This window comes from Elgaria multicarinata, chromosome 10, assembly GCF_023053635.1.
Source record: "Elgaria multicarinata webbii isolate HBS135686 ecotype San Diego chromosome 10, rElgMul1.1.pri, whole genome shotgun sequence".
Classification (NCBI taxonomy): Eukaryota; Metazoa; Chordata; class Lepidosauria; order Squamata; family Anguidae; genus Elgaria; species Elgaria multicarinata.
Window position 1 is genome coordinate 25,131,726 of NC_086180.1, and position 17,134 is coordinate 25,148,859.

At 42.1% G+C, this 17,134-nt stretch overlaps 1 protein-coding gene across 1 annotated transcript in view; it reads right to left on the bottom strand.

Moving 5' to 3' along the window:
- Positions 1-17,134, bottom strand: part of TSPAN5 (tetraspanin 5) — an 87,711-nt gene that overhangs the window by 18,179 nt on the left and 52,398 nt on the right. The window contains exon 2 of the mRNA XM_063136215.1: positions 10,644-10,694. Within this exon, the coding sequence (XP_062992285.1) occupies positions 10,644-10,694 (51 nt within the window). The remainder of the gene's footprint in view (positions 1-10,643; positions 10,695-17,134) is intronic.

Below are 17,134 nucleotides of genomic sequence, written 5' to 3' on the forward strand. Positions count from 1 at the left end.
CATTGGTCATGCTGGGAGAGATTTCTGAGAGCTGATGTCCAAAATATCTGGAGATCTACCTTCTGCCCACAACTGATTTATATCACCCCTCATACTGGAGACAGCATATCTCAAGGGCAGGGGCTCTATCTGCGTGTCCTCACTAGCCCAAAATGTCTAAAATTCCTCAGATATACATCTGTTAAGAGATTATTTCATTCTTTTACCCCAAACGTGAAGTTCGTAGAGAAGAAGACTATCAATGGCTAGAACTCACGATGGCTATAAATTATCTCCAGGCAGTATACCTCTCAGCACCAGTTGCTGGGAAAAACAAACGAGAGAGTGTTAGTGTGCTCATGTCCTGCTCGTGGGCTTCCCATGGACATCTGGTTGACCATTGTACAAACAGAATGCTGGACTAGTTAGGCCTTTGTTCTACTCTACCACAGCTCTATGTTCTTAACTTCTCACCTACCACCACCTTTTGCATGGGAGGTCAAGAAGATCACCAATCTGCCTCTGTTTGACCCCCGTTTTAGAAGCTCTCTACTAAAATTATGAGTGAATAAAATGTCACTGCCTAGATTAGGACATTAGAGTTTCAGATATGTGTATTAGAGTTCAGATAATGGGGATATGAGGACAGGAACAGAAGAGAGCAACACCTATATAGTTTTACAGCCTCCCTGTTTGTGTGTGTCCCAACAGCTTTCACCCCAAGAGCGTCAGCTGCTCTAGAGCTCGCTATCCAGTTTATGATTACATCAAATTATGGACTGGTGGAAAGAACCACGAGGGACCTCCAGCCAGGATCACATAACGATGCTAGTTAACACTGACATCACACTCAGTTGTTTCCTCCCTGGGACACAGAAGCAAGACAGAGGGTGGTGGCAGCCATGTGTTTTTTAAGTATTTTGACATGGGCTGGGCATGTGCAGCTGGAAAAGGAGAGCAAACCGCTTTTCTTACACTCTCCCCACTACATTGCAACACAGGAACGAGATGTTTTAGAAGCCAGGGAGGCCCTTTCATAAACAGGGAATATAGTTTTAGAACTGGTAAGACAAATTGCCTCTAAAGCTCATTTGGATAGAAGTGTCACAAATCAAAGTCTACAACAGATACCGAGATGGCTATCAAGTTGGGTGAACATGACTTAACAACGCACTTTGTCAATTTTAAATCTAGTCGACGAGTTTATGACCATTACCATTAATACATGAATACCATTACCTATTTTTAGGTCTGATATATTTATCATGGTTCAGCATTCATGAAAATGAATAGAAAGATAAAGGGGCACTGAGACGCTATTTGATGAAAGCAGAGGAAGGAACACCGCATAATTGGTTTGCACCACAGGCTTCATAATTCTATGACACACAGAAATCAGAAGAGCTTTTCCAAGAGAAGCATTTGGAATTTGAGCTTCTTTTTGCCTCACTTCAAAGGACGACCCTACCATTAGGCCGAGTGAGGAAGTTGCCTCAGGTAGTAGATGCTGGGAGGAGGCAGCAGGGGTTGCAGGAGAGAGCCGTGTGCCAAATGGCCTGCTCTGTGCCCCGTATGTGAACCACTATCCCACACATTAAGGTTGAAGACAGATTCATCTGCAAGTCCAGTTGGCTTTTGTACATAGAATTGGAGGGGACTGGCTCTTGTTCTTCTCCTCAGGCAGCAAAATGTCTTGGGCTGATCCTGCACCCTCCCTCCCTCAAGCCTCACAGTAAGTCTGAATCAGAGTGAATCTGAAATAAATGGCAGCCACTTTGCAAAGTGAGGGGGAGGGATCACTCTCAAGGCCTGCACTGGTCAAAAGGGAAACCTTGGGACCTATGATCATGTGACAAGAGGCCACAGAGGTCCACATTAAGATCCCAGGGTTGCTGAAAAGAGGGAGCTTTAGAGGATTGTGCTGAGGCTTTATGTGGGGATTGAAAGAACTACTGACTACTGTGGCTTGTTTAAGCCGCTGTGATAGTGTTAACCAGGTCATAGAGTCTTAACAAGTTCATTGGGATGGGGGTGGGAGGAGTGCTGAGGTGAAGTACCTTTACTGCCTCACCAGGGCTTCGGGAATATGTATTTGTCCCATTAAGGGGATGTCTAAAGCAACTGAACAACATATAATTTATTAAAGAGCATTCAAAAAGTCTATTCCCTGACTCCAAGGAATGTCAAAGGCACACAAGAAACAAAATAATGTTTACTTGGTGTCTAAACGCCATCTAGAAAGAGCCAACCAAGAGGTGAACATGACTGAAGTTTGGTGTCAGTAGCCATGAGGGCACTTACCTAAGGGGAGGTTATGTTCATGCGCACACACGCACACACACACACACACACACACACACAAGACTTTATGGCAATTATTTACATTACATATTTATCCTATCCTTCTTCTAGCTCAGGGCTGTGTATAGGTCACCCACCCACCCCTAATCCCAACCTTCTCAGAATACCTTTGGGTTAGTCCAGGTCTAATGCTAACCTATCATTTAGAATTACTGGAACAAGCTGTCAGGCAGGCGCCTTGAACTCAGACACTCTTGTCCTCTCTCCTCCGTCTCACATGCAAGAAGGCTGATGCTCATTCCTGAAAATCTGAACTGGTCACTGACTTCCCAAAATCACTGAGGGAGGTTCATAGCTAAGCAGGAAAAAGGGGAGAAATGTCTCAGGATGCTTTATTGTTTAAAAAAAGAAAAGAAAAAGCTTTATTTCTATTGTAAAAAAATTAAGTTGTCAACAGCATCCTAAGACGTTTCTCCCCTTTTTCTTGTTCATCTTGGAAGCTTACCCGCCTTGCACACTCATGGCTAAGCAGGCCATTAAACCCATGTGTCACGACACAGGCCTCACACACCAGGCCTTGTTGCACACAAGCCCTCCTCAAGCCAAGCACCACCACTTGAACAACATGAGGGTAGGGTAAAACACAAACTTCCCTTCATATGAGAGGGTAAAGGCTAGAATCTGAAAAGGTTTTACTGTGTATGTAATAACCTGAAGGTTATATATAAGGTGGTTACGATAGTAACTGTAGAGCAGGAGATAAAGCCAAGCAGACATGTGGTTGAGGTAACAAAATAAAATGTTTATTTTTGTCTAACAAATCTTAGTTACTTCAAATTCAAGTTAACCTGCTTAATCTACTACCGTAGTTTTAATAATAACAGCAATCTTAAGTCTCTTAAAATCTTATCTCCTTTCACTCTCCACACCACTGACAATCCTAACTGACTCTCCCAACTCCCAACCAACTAACTCCCCAAGCTCTAGACTCCCCCATTGATATTCCTCCTCCCCTTTCACCGCATCATCAGCCACACCCACTCAGTCCAACATTCTGCACTCACTAGACATACAACGCCAGACATACCTAAGGGAACAGAACTGTGGGGTAATGCCTAGTCCAAACACATGAACTGCCACTCCACAGTGGTAGCCGTGGATACCGCAAATGTGAAGAGGCTCCCTAGAGGCAACGTTGGCCCCTCAGCTGAAGTGTAATTGGCAGCGGTCTGAGGGAGACGATGCACTTATGGATGTACAAACTTCGATAGGATCTACACAGGATCTAAACACATCCCTTAGGATGTACACAGAATCTGCACACTTAGGATGTATACATGATCTAGACATGACGGGCCTATGAATGTACACACTTAGGGCTCCCTGCGCAGGAACTTTCTCACATTCCATAGCCGCTGGTGCTGAATGACTGAAGTGGGCTACTGTTTCTGCATTGAACTACTCCTCTACTTAAAACAGCTCCCTTTCCCCCAAGAAATGTGTTGCTGAATTCAGAAGACCTTTTAGTAAGACAATGGGCGAGTTCGCACGACACACTAACCCACGATGGGTAACAAGCTTACGATTTGCAACCAATGCGTGGTTGGTGTGCCCAACAAACAATCGGCATACCACCCACAATGTTTGGCTTGTTCCCCCCATCCCTCTCAGTCCTCCAGCTGGCTCCACCTGGCATCTCAGAGGACTTGGCGGCAGAATTTGACATGTCTGACACCAAGCCCCCGGTCCCCACTTGTTACCATTGCTCGCCACTGCAGTCAGAGCCTTTTTCCCCCCCAGTGCCCCTTTCCCCTTGCCAGTGGCAGCACCGTACCCCAAGCTCCCCCCCACCGGTCCCTGCTCCAGCCACAATCCTGATTGTGATCAGCGCTGCTTTTAAATAATACCTTTTTTAAAAACAAAAAAACCAGGGCTTTTTCACATTTCCCCAGCCCTGTTTTATTTGCATGTATGGCGCCTTTATCAGTAGAGTCTGGTGGCTCTGATTTTGGTGGGGCTCTTAATCTATTATTGGTTTTTCCTTTTCCCCCTAGGCAAACTGGATTCTATCATTGAGAGCAATAGGGGCTCTGACCGTGATCGGAGGCTTGCCAGGAGCAGCGCAACCCCTCCAAAGTGCCCTTTGGCAAGGGGAAAGGGACACTGGCAGTGGCTTAGGAAAGGTCATGAAAAGCGATGGTGACCACACTCAGGAAGAGCGGCAGGGGTTTCTGCTGTCCCTTTCCAAGTGGCTCGCTACCCAATGCCCTTTACCCACGATGGGTTGGCATGCCTGGGTTAAGACGACACACCAACCCATTGTGGGTAAAACAGCACTACAGACCATAGGTTATAAACGAGGGGTGTTTGGGAAATAAAACCGGTCCGGGTCCCGACAACATGCTTGTTTCAGACTGAAACCCATCGTGGGTTGGTGTGTCATGTGAACCTGGTCATTGGTTGAGTGCCATTAGGAACCAAAGCATCAAGGAGGACTCTTAACATATATGGAATATGTGTATTTCCCTACATTCTTTTTGTTTTGCTTTTGCGCTCACTAGAGAGACCATGTGTCCTACTTTACAGAGAACAGGCCTCTATTTTAAGGGCTGTCAGAGGACAGTCCTCTACTGAAAGGTGCCCAGTATTTTAAAGGCTGTCCAGTTCAAGTCTGATTTAAAGCCAAAAAAGCAAATGGAGGGAATGGAGGATCTCTAAAGTTGCCCATCAACAGTTCTGCTTTCTGGACAGAAGCCTCAGCAGGCATACAGGTGAGAGATTTCCCCACTACAGTGAGATGTGTTGTCTTTCTGTTTGAATTATAATAATTCCTACATTTGCGTGTATACATATAAATTTAGCAGATGCAAATGTTACATAAATCTGTGTCAACTTTACTGGTGATGCATTTCCCATCTTCTGGTGATGCGCCAGGGGGCCACCCTAGTTCCCACAGATCTCCTCCAACTTTTCTACTGCAATTTAGGGGGAAATGAAAAACCAAAGGAAGAAGTGTTGGTGGTCCCCAGAAGAAAGCCTCAAATATAGTTCTTTATATTGGTGGCTTTCTTCCCACTGAATCGTAGGTGGGCTTTCCCATGCATCTGTATGACCAGTGAACCCTGACTAATAAATATATGCAAAGCCTGAAAAGAAATTGAAGAACTACTATGACACGTTAGTTTTTAATAGGCAGGGTTCTCTCTCTCTCTCTCTCTCTCTCTCTCTCTTTCCTCTGACAGCCACAATGGGATACGGCACCCTGCTCCTAGCTAGTGCCCTTTATACAGGAGGAGGGAGACAGGTCAAGAGCAGTTACTTAAAGACCCTCATTCACTGGTTCTTTCAACACCCCGTCCCATATTATCCTTTCAAAAAAGAATGAAAAAAGAATCTAAAATGCATCGAAGGAGATGCACGTATTTTGACTGCATAGCCAAAAAAAAAAAAAATGCATGTCACCAAGGGGGGTGGGGTAGCGAGTATATATTTATTTCCTATATGTCTGCCAGAGGTCTTTCAGAATGGCTTATATTTAAAAGCAAACATTAATCATTTAAAACAGCAGCCACCTCAAGACAGCGGGGTTAAAAAACTAGCATAAAAACCAATAAAAAATACCCTTTCCTGGCCTGGAAGTACCCTTATTTTATTTATTTATTTATTGCATTTTTATACTGCCCAATAGCCAAGGTTCTCTGGGCAGTTTACAATTAAAGACATAACATACAAAAAGTCAATATTTAAATATTTAAAAATGTCATATAAAACCAGAATAAGTTATAGTCCAGGGAAAGCGTGTCTAAAATGATATGTTTTCAGGAGGGTACCTCCTTTAGAGTTCTAACTGATTCTAAATGAAACCTGGAGGGGATTCACCACCCCATTGACATTGTAGCCACCAGCCCACATGGCCCAGAGGTTTTTTTTAAAAAAAACAGAAGCTCTTCCCATGATTCCAAAAGGCATCAGAGACAAAGCCAGGCATGCCACTCTAGGAAGAGTATTCCATTATGGTAGCTTCCCCAAAATGGCACCTTCCAGATGTGTTGAGCTGCAACTATTGCTGTAAACCGCCCAGAGAGCTATGGCTATGGGGCAGTATAGAGATGATGATGATGATGATGATTCTCCCATCATTCTCAGCCAGCATGGTTAATTTAAGGCTTGCTGTCTTCATTTTGCCCTAGAACTGAGGTGAAGGTTTTTGTTCAGGAGGGGAGCAACTCCTGGCAAACTTTCTTGGACCCCACTGGGCAGAATCCAATCTGTTAACCCTTTGGACTCTCTGCCTTTGGACCAAATATGTAGGAGGGTTGAATGGGGGAGTGGGCAGGGGTGGAGAGAGATAGTGGGGCTGTTCATACAACTCAGTGGTTGAATGTGTGTTGCGTTTGAACAGTGGGGTTGTTTGTTGAACCATGGGTTAGTGCGTTTTCTGAACCCAGGACATTTTCAGCAGTGAGGTTTGTTAATCATACCATGATTAACAACATACCATGGATTCTCAAGGCAGCTTGTTCGAGAAAAATAAGCCACGCTGCATGACTAACAAGCCCCCCTAGCTGCGTTCATACAACACAGCTCAACAACCCACACCCAACCACTGAGGGTGGGTTAGTGTGTTGTACAAACCCAGTCATTCTTTGGTATATCAGAGTACACCATCAAACCCCAGGTTCCAATCAAGACATTTTATTTAGGTAAAAGATAAGGGAGGAGGGAGAAAGCAATTAGGTAGCATCAAAGGAAATAAAAGCAATTTACCCTCTACATAACCTTGCAACAGGCAATCGTAAAGAGAAGGTTTCATAACTTTCATACAAAATATAAGAATCACCCAAAATTTCCAACCCAGCAAAGGCAAGACCAAAGGAGTGACAAAAAACTTTGGCCAAAAGCTTCATGTGTAACCCTAGAGTAAGCCAGCTGGGGCTGCTTACTCACGAGTATTCTGCTCCTCCTCCTCCTCGCAGGTTCAAACTGCCCTTCCGCAAAGAACAGATGCAGAATTCTCAGAATGAAAAGGAACTGGGAGGGAAAGGAGCATTGCGGTGTACATATGCACCAGTCTCACACCCCATTGTATAACCAAGAGGGAAGATGGATAGGTTTGCATCAAAAGTGAAGCACATCACTATCAGCAGAAATTGATATCACACTACAGTTTCCATTTGATAGCTTGAGGAATTGCACACCTAGCGAAGGAGTATTTGTTTTGACAGCTTGACTTAGCAGAGATAAATATACGGCAATCTAAATTGATCTAATATCACTGTGGGTTGAAATATAATCAGTAGGCCAGGTATTATGAGAAAACAAGAGTGTTCTGGCAACAATTTTGATGTAACCTTGAGGTTCAAGTTTCTTTAGTAAATATTAAGCTTTCATTTGCTGGAAACTGCCTATTACTGGCTATTTTCACTCCGTGAGATAAAGAAGGGGGGAAACTTTCCTCCTAGAGCTCAGAAAAAAAGCTAAAATTTAAAAAGACAACGTAATTTGCTGGAGAAAGAGACTTGTCCGGCACATTGTGCCTCCTGGGTTCCCCACCTCCACGTTTTTCACTGATCCTTTTTCAGGTTCACAATTTAGGATGCTAATTTTCAGTTTCTCTTTAGGCCCAACTGACTAGCTGTCAAGTGAGTTTTTAGCTGCCTGGTAATCAATTTCTATTGCTTTCCTTAATGGCTGCAAGGAAAGATTTTTATACATACATATAGGATTGTAAGAGGGTAATTTTTTGTTTTGATTCTCCAACCCCTCTGTTTTCAACAAGTTAAACCGCTCAGGATAGACTCCTGACTGAATTAAATCCAGCAAAACATAATCTTAATGGGTTGGATTGTTGTTCTTTTCATCTGAACTTTCCATGTTGTTTTTTATAGCATATAAATTAATGCTCAAAATTCTAATTTTGAACTTCCAAGGCAAGAGAAAACACATCACTTCTTAGCTATTAAAAATTAATTGGGTTCTCTTCAGAGATTGTCCCAAGCCATATAAAGACTATTTTCAAGTTGTATTTCTGCCAGAACGTTTGTTACAATTTAGCCCGGGACGTGGATTAAAAGACATCTTTAAGAGTGCTACTCAAAAAAAGTCTGAGCACTTCTACAAGTACACGCCTAAATAAAGGAAGAACAAAAGAGAAAAATGTCAATGAGTTGCAGACTTCTTGCAGTGCTAAGGAAGTTTTCTTTCTTTAAAACGACTTCAAACAAAACATTTTAATATTTTAAACATTTTGATTGCTGTTGCAGTGTTGTTTTCTGCTGCCGTTTTGATGTTTTATGTTATGTTATAAACTGGAAGTTTTCATTTGTCAAACCATTGACTTTGTCATAAGCCAAGTAGAGCTCCTGGGACACAAGATGGAGGTATAAATGTTTAAAGAGAGAGCTTCGGCTATTAGGCGGTATGAAAATTCAATAATTAAATAAATAAATAAAATTCAGAAAACAAATACAGGGCAAAAATTAGGAAGATCCAATACCCTGCTTTGAAACTAAATTCATCTTCTTCTTCTTCTTCTTCTTCTTCTTCATCTTCATCTTCATCTTCATCTTCGTTTTTTGTGGTTCTTTTGTTTGCTTCTTATAACCGGAGATTGCACCTATTGATCATCAACTACAGGATCATTTTTCTTGCTGTTTTTATCTGTCTCTTTTTTTAAAAAAAATGCACTTACCATGCACTTAAAGCATAATACAATGCACTTAAAAAAGCAGATTTTTTAAAAAAAGAAACCACCCTGCTGACCACACAAATACAGCTGAGTAGCACACAGGAATTCTAGAAAGCTCACTATTTTTTTTGACAGTGCACAGGCACAGAGAGATCACATTGCTTGGCAGGATCTAAGACACTGCCACAGGAGCAAAGCACCTTGGATAGTTCCTTTAGGGTTCTGACTGAAACCCAGAACGGATTCGCCGCCAGCCACCAAACATGCCTCTGAAGGTGGTGGTCTTGAAAGAAAGACCTCTCTGGAAGACCTTAAGAACTGGGCAGGCTTGGACGGGAGAAGGCGGCCTCTCAGGTAAGCTGGTACTAAGCTGTATAATGCTTTATAAGTCATAAGAGACTGGCAGCCAGTAAAGCTGAGGTAACGAAGGAGTTATGTACTCTGTGGATCTGGCCCCAGTCAATAGCCTAGCTGCAGCATTCTGGACCAGCTGGACTTTCTGAACAGTTTTCAAAGGCAGCCCCATGAAGAGCACAATAGTCCAAATGGGATGTAACTCAAGCATGTGTGACCATGGCCAAATCCAATGTCTCTAGGAACAAGCGCAGCTGACGCACTAGCCTCAGCTGTGCAAACGCACTCCTGTCCATCACCAAGAGCTGGGTATCTAGGTTCAAGGCCGAGTCCAGAAGTACACCCAGACTGTGAACCTGAGTCTTCAGGAAGGGAGACATTTTGGTTTGATTTTGTTGCTATTAAAAGTCCTTTTAACAACAGCAACAACAACAACAACAACAACAACAACAACAACTCATCTCTCAGCTTTCAGGCACTGAGCAGGCAGCAGCACTTGGTAGGCACTGAGCAGGCAGCAGAGAGCTCCGGCTATTGGGAGGTATAGAAATGTAATAAATAAATAAATAGCCCCATGGGAGGGAGCCCAGGCTAAGTCTCCAAAGGTCTTTCCAAGAAGCTCAAGCAGCCAGAGAGGCTGTGAGGCCAGAACAGGGGGACAGGGGACGGGACACGGGACACACGGACACACACATGCAAACCACTCAGCCACCTCCTTGATGAAGCTGTGAAAAGGGCAGGTTATTTGGGGGGGGGGGAATAAGTGGTTCCACCAATCAAAGGTCTGAAACCATTGTTTGAAGTTACTTTGACCAACTTGAACCAGGGGTGTTGAACCTCATGCCTGTGGGTCAAATCTGGCTTGCCTGGCATCCCAACCTTGCCCTCCAGGGTTCCCCAGATGGCCAGGTGACTTTCCTCTGGTCCCAGCCCTTTCCCCTGACTGCCTATTGTTTGCAGGTGTCTTGGCTTTTGCATAGTTTCTCTCCATTCTGATGGGCTGAAATGCATCTCCCAAGGCTTAGTTACTGGCAGTAAGGGCTTTACGCTAAAATATGCTGGTATTTCACCCTGCCGATTTGCATTTGCCCCACCACCACCACCACTGGAATGCGGCCCCTGAGAGCTTCTCCAAAATGGAAGTTGGCCATTGGGCTGAAAGAAGTTGGTCTAAGCCAACCTGATGTCCATACCTCTATGTGGTATGTGGTTGACAAGACACTGCTACTACATCCTAAACAAGGCAACATTTCATTCAATATGGAGGAGAAGGTGAGATACTGATGTAATATAGCTCAACAGTTTCATATATCCAACTTACTTTTTCATTCCATGCCCAGAGTCCAATTCCAAGAAATGCTATGCCCAGGAACTGAAAGAGAGAGAGAGAAAGAAATAGAGGTAACAATAGCAAATATTCCAAAAGGTGCTTTTTTAAAAAAAAATCTGCCTTGATCTCATCACTTGTCCATATCTGAGTATAATATCAAAGTGTTAGGGAAATGATGCTTGAGTTGTCATACATTATACACCCCTTCAAGGCTCCAAATTTGAAAACCAACCTTGCCCAGTCAAGACAGATGAAAATCCTTACTAAATGCAAATGTGGTTTCTGCATGGAGAGATTAACCCCACCCTAACCTCAGATGCAAGATCCAAAAAAGTATCCAGGAACAGGCAGTGGATAGTCTGGGGTTGGATTAAAACCCTTGTTCAGCCTTGAAGCTCAATGAGTGGCCGTGGGCAAATCATTCTCAGCCTAAACCTATCTTACAGGGTTGCTGCAAGGACAGATAAAGCTAAGACTTTGTTGACTATGGAAAAAGTATTCTAGAATGCGTCTCTGAACAAGTGTTGCCCACACTGACTACTCTAGAGTTAAAACTCTACCACATGTTGGACTTTCATGTTCTTAATGCATTTTAGACCAAACTTTCCCAACCTGGTGCCCTCCAGATGTCTTAGACTGCAACTCCCATAATTTCCTGCCAGTATGGCCATTGGCCATGGGCAGTCCCAAGATTGGGGAAGGCTTCTATAGACTAAAACTTTAGAGTCTAACAGCACAACCCTACACTTGTCTACTCAGAAGCCAGCCCCTTTCAGTTCAGTGGGGTTTTCTCCCATGTACATGGATAGGATTGCCCCACAAGGCTGAGTGAAATATCGGTTTAAAATTTGGGATTAGACAAATTTAGGAGAGATCTGTCAGTGGGCATTAGCGATGATCACTAAATGTCTCTGGACACCCATTGCTGGGGGAAGACGGTCACCTTAATTTGCTGTTTATTTTATTCATTTGAAGTATTTCTATCCAGTTCCTTAACCAAAAAGTCTCCCAAAGCAGCTAATAGTCCCTGGCTGGCCAGTCCTGGACAAACGGAATAAAAGAATAGATGGGTGCATGGTTTCATTAAGCCCCTCTTCAATTTCTAATTTTGACAATCAGGTAATGGGGGGGATAATTTTAGAAGGCAACATTCTATTTAGAGTTTACAGAGCATGCCTAATCTCTGAACCATAGCTCAGAAATTGGGCAGCTTTACTGGGAACTGCTAACAGAATCATCTTGAAACTGAAGATCTGAAAATCAACAAATTATGCTCACATTGATACACACTGAAGATATTTAGAGGGCTTGGATAGCAAAAGCTGTGGTCAAGATGGTGCATCCACTAAAGCCCCATTCACATTGGAAAGTAGTTCAACAATGGAAATTATTCTTCGATTGCTGAAAAGCTGAGAACTAACAAACCTCCTTCAAAGCTGGAACCCGCATCTGCATTTGGAGAAATTTTTACTGGCTTCCATGCACCTAAGGTTGTAACTGCAACCAATTACAGTGTTAGTTCCTTGGGACAGTTGGCGGATTTATTCATTGTTATGGTAACAATTTGTTTTGCTCAAAACTGTCAGATTCCGCTCCACCCCGCAGAAGATATTCTACAGCACCATTCCCAGGCATTTGTTGAATTAGTAACAGTGCAGCCTCATCAGAACAAACATTTTTATAATGATGCCACTTCTTTGAGAAGGTCTTGATCCAAAGTTGAGCCACCCTGAAATCCTTCATAGACATAATTTGTGCAACAACAACAGAAAAAGCAATCTTTTCCATGTAGTTCTCCTCAAACAAGTCGGTCCAGGTAGGATCCTGAAAGGTTGCCAAATCGCAGGGTTATGAACTTTTCCAGGAGCCTTGCCAAAGGCTCATGTTTCTGCACTGCACTTAAGTTGTGTCTTCAAACTCTGAGGTAATGTTTAGTATATATTTCACTTTAGTTACTATATCCATTAACAAAACTACATTTCCACAACGCCAACACTGAGTGTATTGTTTCAGAGTTCAGCAATGGCCAAAAAGGCATGAAAAGGAATACATGCAGATGCAAATTTCACTAGTGAGAATACAGAAGTGGCTTTTTTTAAAAAAAAAACACTGAGCAGCTGACACCCATTTCAGCTCTGCTTTTTTCTAGGCTCGCACATATTCATAACTGCACTCTCACAGTGTGAAAAGTGGAAGGGTACAAATTCGAAGGTGATATAGTAAAAATACTCACATACCCTTACACCTTTCCTCGGGGACACTGCTAGCTGAGCTGCAACCAGCATGACTCCAGAAACGAATAGCACATATATGGCCGCTCCATCACAGAGAACTCAAGACCCAAAACAAGAGTGGAGAACAAGACAGGAGTTGTGATCCTCCATGCCAGAATCACAAAGCATTTTCAAGGCTGGTTTCACCAAGACGTTTCTAAACAGCTGTACATGTGAACAGCCAAGCTTGCAAATGCAGCTAAATCTAATGTGCCCAGTAATTATTTTTCCTTTCTACTGCAACAGGTTCAATCCAGGAAACTAAATACAATCCATTTCTGATAAACTATAAGCTTGGGTTTGTTTTTATGTGAACAATTACCAAACTAGTTTGAAACCAAGATTAGAAGCTCACGATCACCTGACTACTGGGAGCATCTTGCAGGGTTTGCATGGTCCCCTTCCTTGGGCACCTTTTCTAGTTAGTTAACTATAGCTAGTTAGTTAACTATAGCTAGTTAACTAAGTTATCTAGTTAGTTAACTATAGCTTACCACAACTTCACCTTAGTGAGCCATACTTTCCCCCCCAAAACGTTTGAAATTCCAATTGACAATTTCTGATTTGGGAGCAAAACTATGATCTGTACTACCTATGGCTACGCTGATTGAGAAGTCATGACAATCCATTGTTAATCACAAACCAGGAAAGGAAAAGGAAAAGATCCAAGGTGAAACCATCCAATCGTGCAACTATTCAGGGACATACATCAAGGGTAGTATCTAACGTTGGTCTAACTTAAGTCCCCTTCATTTCAATGGGTTTGCTCTAAGTAGAACTAACATCGGATACAGCCAGAAGTCTCCAAGGTCTTCACAGAACTATGGCTTCATGTGGCAGAACTTTCCTAAATGCCTCTCCTATTTATTTATTTATTTGTTTGTTTGTTTGTTTATTACATTTCTATACCGCCCAATAGCTGGAGCTCTCTGGGCGGTTCCTAGTCACTGCCACAGATAGCAGCCTCTACAAGAGCAGCCTTAAGTCCTACAGCTTTGCATACCAGGTTATGAGAGGAACCTTAAAATACCTACACTTGCTTTTGCTTTAGAAAGCTACCCGTATGTTTGTTTTATGAGTACATACACCAATACAAGAATATAAGAAGCATTGATTCGGGCATGACCTTAGAGACATACTGACATTCTTGATGAACACCTTTTTTTTAATATATAAGTAGCTCTATTAATGTCTACAACTGGCGGGTTGGGGGGAAGAGCTATTTCTGAAGTACAAAAGAAAACAATTTGACACAGCATGAATTTTAGTAGCACACCAGCCCAATATATTCTGACACTGATGGAACGAGCTATCAAGACTTCAATAGCTCTTCCTCTCCACAGGTCCAACACACAAATCAAAGCTTCTTCTCCTTCCAGACAACACACAAGTTTCTCTAGGAAAGGACCCTCTCCTATACTGATTTTCACAAGACTACAACTGCAGCATTAAACATACTTAGATACAAATTAAGTTCCACTTAAATCAGTGAGGATAACTTTTGAATAAAATCAATCAGGATTGTGTTGCATGAGTAACGTGCGTTGTTCACCCTAGTATTTACACCTATTAGCTTTTAAAACAGTCACTCCCCTAAGACGCAAGCAGAACAATGCAAACTGGACTCAGTCAACATTCCAATACTGGAGGAACTGAAACAAGATGATGCATGGATATGGAAACACACACAATGGGTTACTGTGCGAATGAGATATGGGCTCAGAAATAGGTAATATATGGTAGGTTTAGTGTCGAGAATCCTAGAACCAATTGTAAATAACTGACATGATCACACAACAGCTTATGCTAGTAAGGAATAATAAATAACATGTCAAGTGTTAGCATGGACTGAAGCCAACTGTTATTAAATATACGTCAAAAGCAAAATCCTAGGCCTAATTATTAAGCACCTCTAAGGCTTCAGCTTTCCCAATAATGGGATGTGCTACAAACCTGGATCAGAGGATTACGATTTACTCCATCTAGTCGAAAGGATTTCATTTTAAGTATGTAACTGAGGCACAATGTGAAATAGAAGTCCGCATTAAAAAGAGCCAAGAAATTGTTCTGCATAGCTCTCATTACTAGAGATTTTCCAAGTTGACAAATGTTGCCTCGTTAAGTTTTATTAAATCCTTGTGCTTTTGCTCAAAAATAATATGGGGAGAAATTGCCCAGGGAATGTAGTAAGAAACATACTCGGCTGTAATTAACACAAAAACTGTTCTTCTCTTCTTCTCTAACTCAATTTAAAAAAACAGGAGTTTGCAGTAAAGGTTTGGCCAAATTGAGATTTGCCAAGAGATCCAAATCAGCTATATTTCTAAAGACACTTAGTCAATACCTCATGTGAATTTGACATTTTATTCTCTGCTAATTCAAAAAGGTTAAAAGCAGCTGACACTATTCTTTTAAAAACAAGTTTAAAGTTATTCCAAAAGACCTGGATTTTTTTTTAAAAAAATGCAATGGACATAAAAATGGCATTTGGAACTATGTAAAAAAAGAGCAATTACTTTGATCTTAAAATTTCAGAAGTTTCGAGTCACACTTTCTTTACATTCTGGACTGGATTTGGATATGCCTTTCAGAGCACAAAAGATCAATTGCTTTAGAAAAACAGTTCTTCTTGGCTGACATGCAAGTCCTTCCTTTCCTTTTTTTCCCCATCTACAGTCATCCAAATAATAATAATAAAAAACTTCAATATAAATCATACTACATTAAGTGGTATATATGAGTCAACTATCCATTAAATTTAATGTGAACGCATATCCAAGATCATGAAGATGAGCTCTGGGAAGATGATGGTAAAAGATGGGCACTTTCCAGGTCTTAGATGTTGCTGCTGCTGAAACAGGTTACACACACACACACACACACACATCTAACCTTTAAGATGACTGCTTCATGCATCTGACAAAAGTTGGCTCTAGGTCATGAATGTTAATGCCACAAGGTCTGTAAGATGCCAGAAGATACTGTTGTTTCTCCATGAACTGACCCAAAAGTTCTTTTCAAGATGTCTAATCACAGAGAGCTGCCATGAGAAAGCAAGCTGCTGATGGCATCTGTTAAATTCATATCAGCCTAGTAGAAGCATGCAATAGCATTTATGAAGCGTCTCACCAGCCTGCAGTCATTCTTTGTCCTTGAACTGCTGCCAGTGGGAAAGTCTCATACTAGTGAATTAAGATACGATGAATGATGGGTTCCCACTTGACTGAATTCATAGCCCCAAAGCATTCGTCCAGGAGGCACAGGCTTCCAGATGTTCCCCGATGCCATTTTAGGCGCAGAGTTACAGATAAAGATATTCTAATCCACTTGAATAGCAATTATCCTGGCAGTGCTTGATGCCCCTTTTCTGAAGCGCAGAGTCGTTAAACTATATGATTCAGCCTGGCTCTACTTTTACCAATGCAAAAAAAGGCACCGCAGTCTTCACAGAGTCTTCACAACTGCAAAGGCCATCACGTGAATCATGTTTCACTCTGGTTCAATGCAGCCAAGAGGAAATTTGAAAATCAGGTATAGATAGGGGAGGTTTTTTTTTTTTAAAAAAAATACAGGACCCAGAAGGTGCTGTTCCTCTTGCTTCAAGAAAAACCAACATGACAAGGTTTACAGGATTACATTTCCGGAGGTCTCATACATGTCTGTCCTTGGCTCCTGTTGTCACCATCATGGCTATATGGAGTCAATGAGTACAGATGGAGGGAGGAACACAAGTGCCTTTGGCGAATAGGCTGTGATGGGAAAGGCTGGAGGTGGTAGAGCACGTGTTTTGCATTTTGCATGCAGGATTGGACAGGATTCGTGCCTGAAACCCTGGAGAGCCACTGCCAGTCATAAATAAAGTGGATTATTTAGTGGGACTGTTCACACGACATACTAACCCACACTCAATAATGGAGTGTGTTTTGAACTGTGGGTTGTTTGTTGAGCCATCGGTATGTTGTCTGAACGCAAGCATGTTTTCTGCAGAGTGGATTATCGTGTTGTCTGAATGTAGCCAGGGTGGCTTGTTAACCACCCTGAAATCAAAGCAAGAAGGGTTTAAGAGAGCTTGTAAAGTGCAAAATTTAAATGGAGCTACCAGTAAATACAAGTTGATAAAATAACTAATCCATACTACAAAATATAAAAAGTAATTGTAAAAATGTAATTATATAACAAACCATTTATAATTATACCAAAATGGAAACT